General features: G+C 40.2%; 1 protein-coding gene across 1 annotated transcript; it reads left to right on the forward strand.

The window, feature by feature from the left end:
• The first annotated feature begins 264 nt into the window (after positions 1-264).
• Positions 265-699, forward strand: LOC141704427 (uncharacterized). Its single transcript, XM_074507668.1, has one exon. The coding sequence runs from the start codon at positions 265-267 to the stop codon at positions 697-699; it is 435 nt and encodes a 144-aa protein (XP_074363769.1).
• The last annotated feature ends 270 nt before the right edge of the window (positions 700-969 follow it).

The raw sequence follows: 969 nt of genomic DNA on the forward strand, positions 1-969 counted from the left end.
GGTCCAATACCAAGAAGGGCAGTTGCCCCAAGGGCTGATCCAAGTGATCTTATACACCTGGGAGATCCCAATGATCCAAACCCACCATTCACTGATGAGATAATGAACACTCACATTTCTAGGAAGTTGAAGATGCCCATCATCAAAGCATATGATGGTACTGGCAACCCTGCTAACCATGTTAGGACGTTCTCTAATGCCCTGCTGCTACAGCCCATGAATGACGCTATTAAGTGTCAGGCCTTCCCTCAAACCCTGTCGGGTATGGCTCAAAGTTGGTATAGTCGTCTGCCTCCGAACTCTATTGGGTCCTTTAACGACTTGAGCCAAGCTTTTATCAAGCAATTTATAAGTGGCAGAGTGTACGAGAAGAGTTCATCCTCTCTCATGGGCATAATCCAAGGAGTAAAGGAGTCCTTGAGAGAGTATCTGAATCGGTTTATGAAGGAGGCTTTGAAGCTCCCTGATCTTGATGATAAGGTAGCTATGATAGCCCTACAGCAAGAGACTAGTGATGAGTTCTTTAAGATGTCCCTGGCTAAATTCCCTCCCGAGAGTATGTTGCAGCTCCAGGATAGAGCCGGAAAGTATATCAAGATGGAGGAGAGTATGAAGAAGACAGCTGTGAATAACGAACCTACTGGAGACAAGAAGAGGAAGACGGATCAGGAGTATGACGCTAAGGACAAGTACCCATGAATTAGCAAAAGCTCTGACTCCTCATCTTCTAAGAAGAATCAGCAACAAGGTTTGCAGGGTATGCGAGGTACTCTAATAACATAAACAACATATTAATAAATATGAAATTATTTATTAAATTTTAAAAAAAACACTGGGGTACTCTAATAACATAAACAACATATTAAGAATTATTTTAGTCACCGGTCAAATTTATTTTAAATGGTATAAATAAATGTTTAGTACGAGAACATAATATATACATTAAAAACTAATTAACACATAGTAATA

Source organism: Apium graveolens, unplaced genomic scaffold (genome assembly GCF_009905375.1).
Source record: "Apium graveolens cultivar Ventura unplaced genomic scaffold, ASM990537v1 ctg7824, whole genome shotgun sequence".
Classification (NCBI taxonomy): Eukaryota; Viridiplantae; Streptophyta; class Magnoliopsida; order Apiales; family Apiaceae; genus Apium; species Apium graveolens.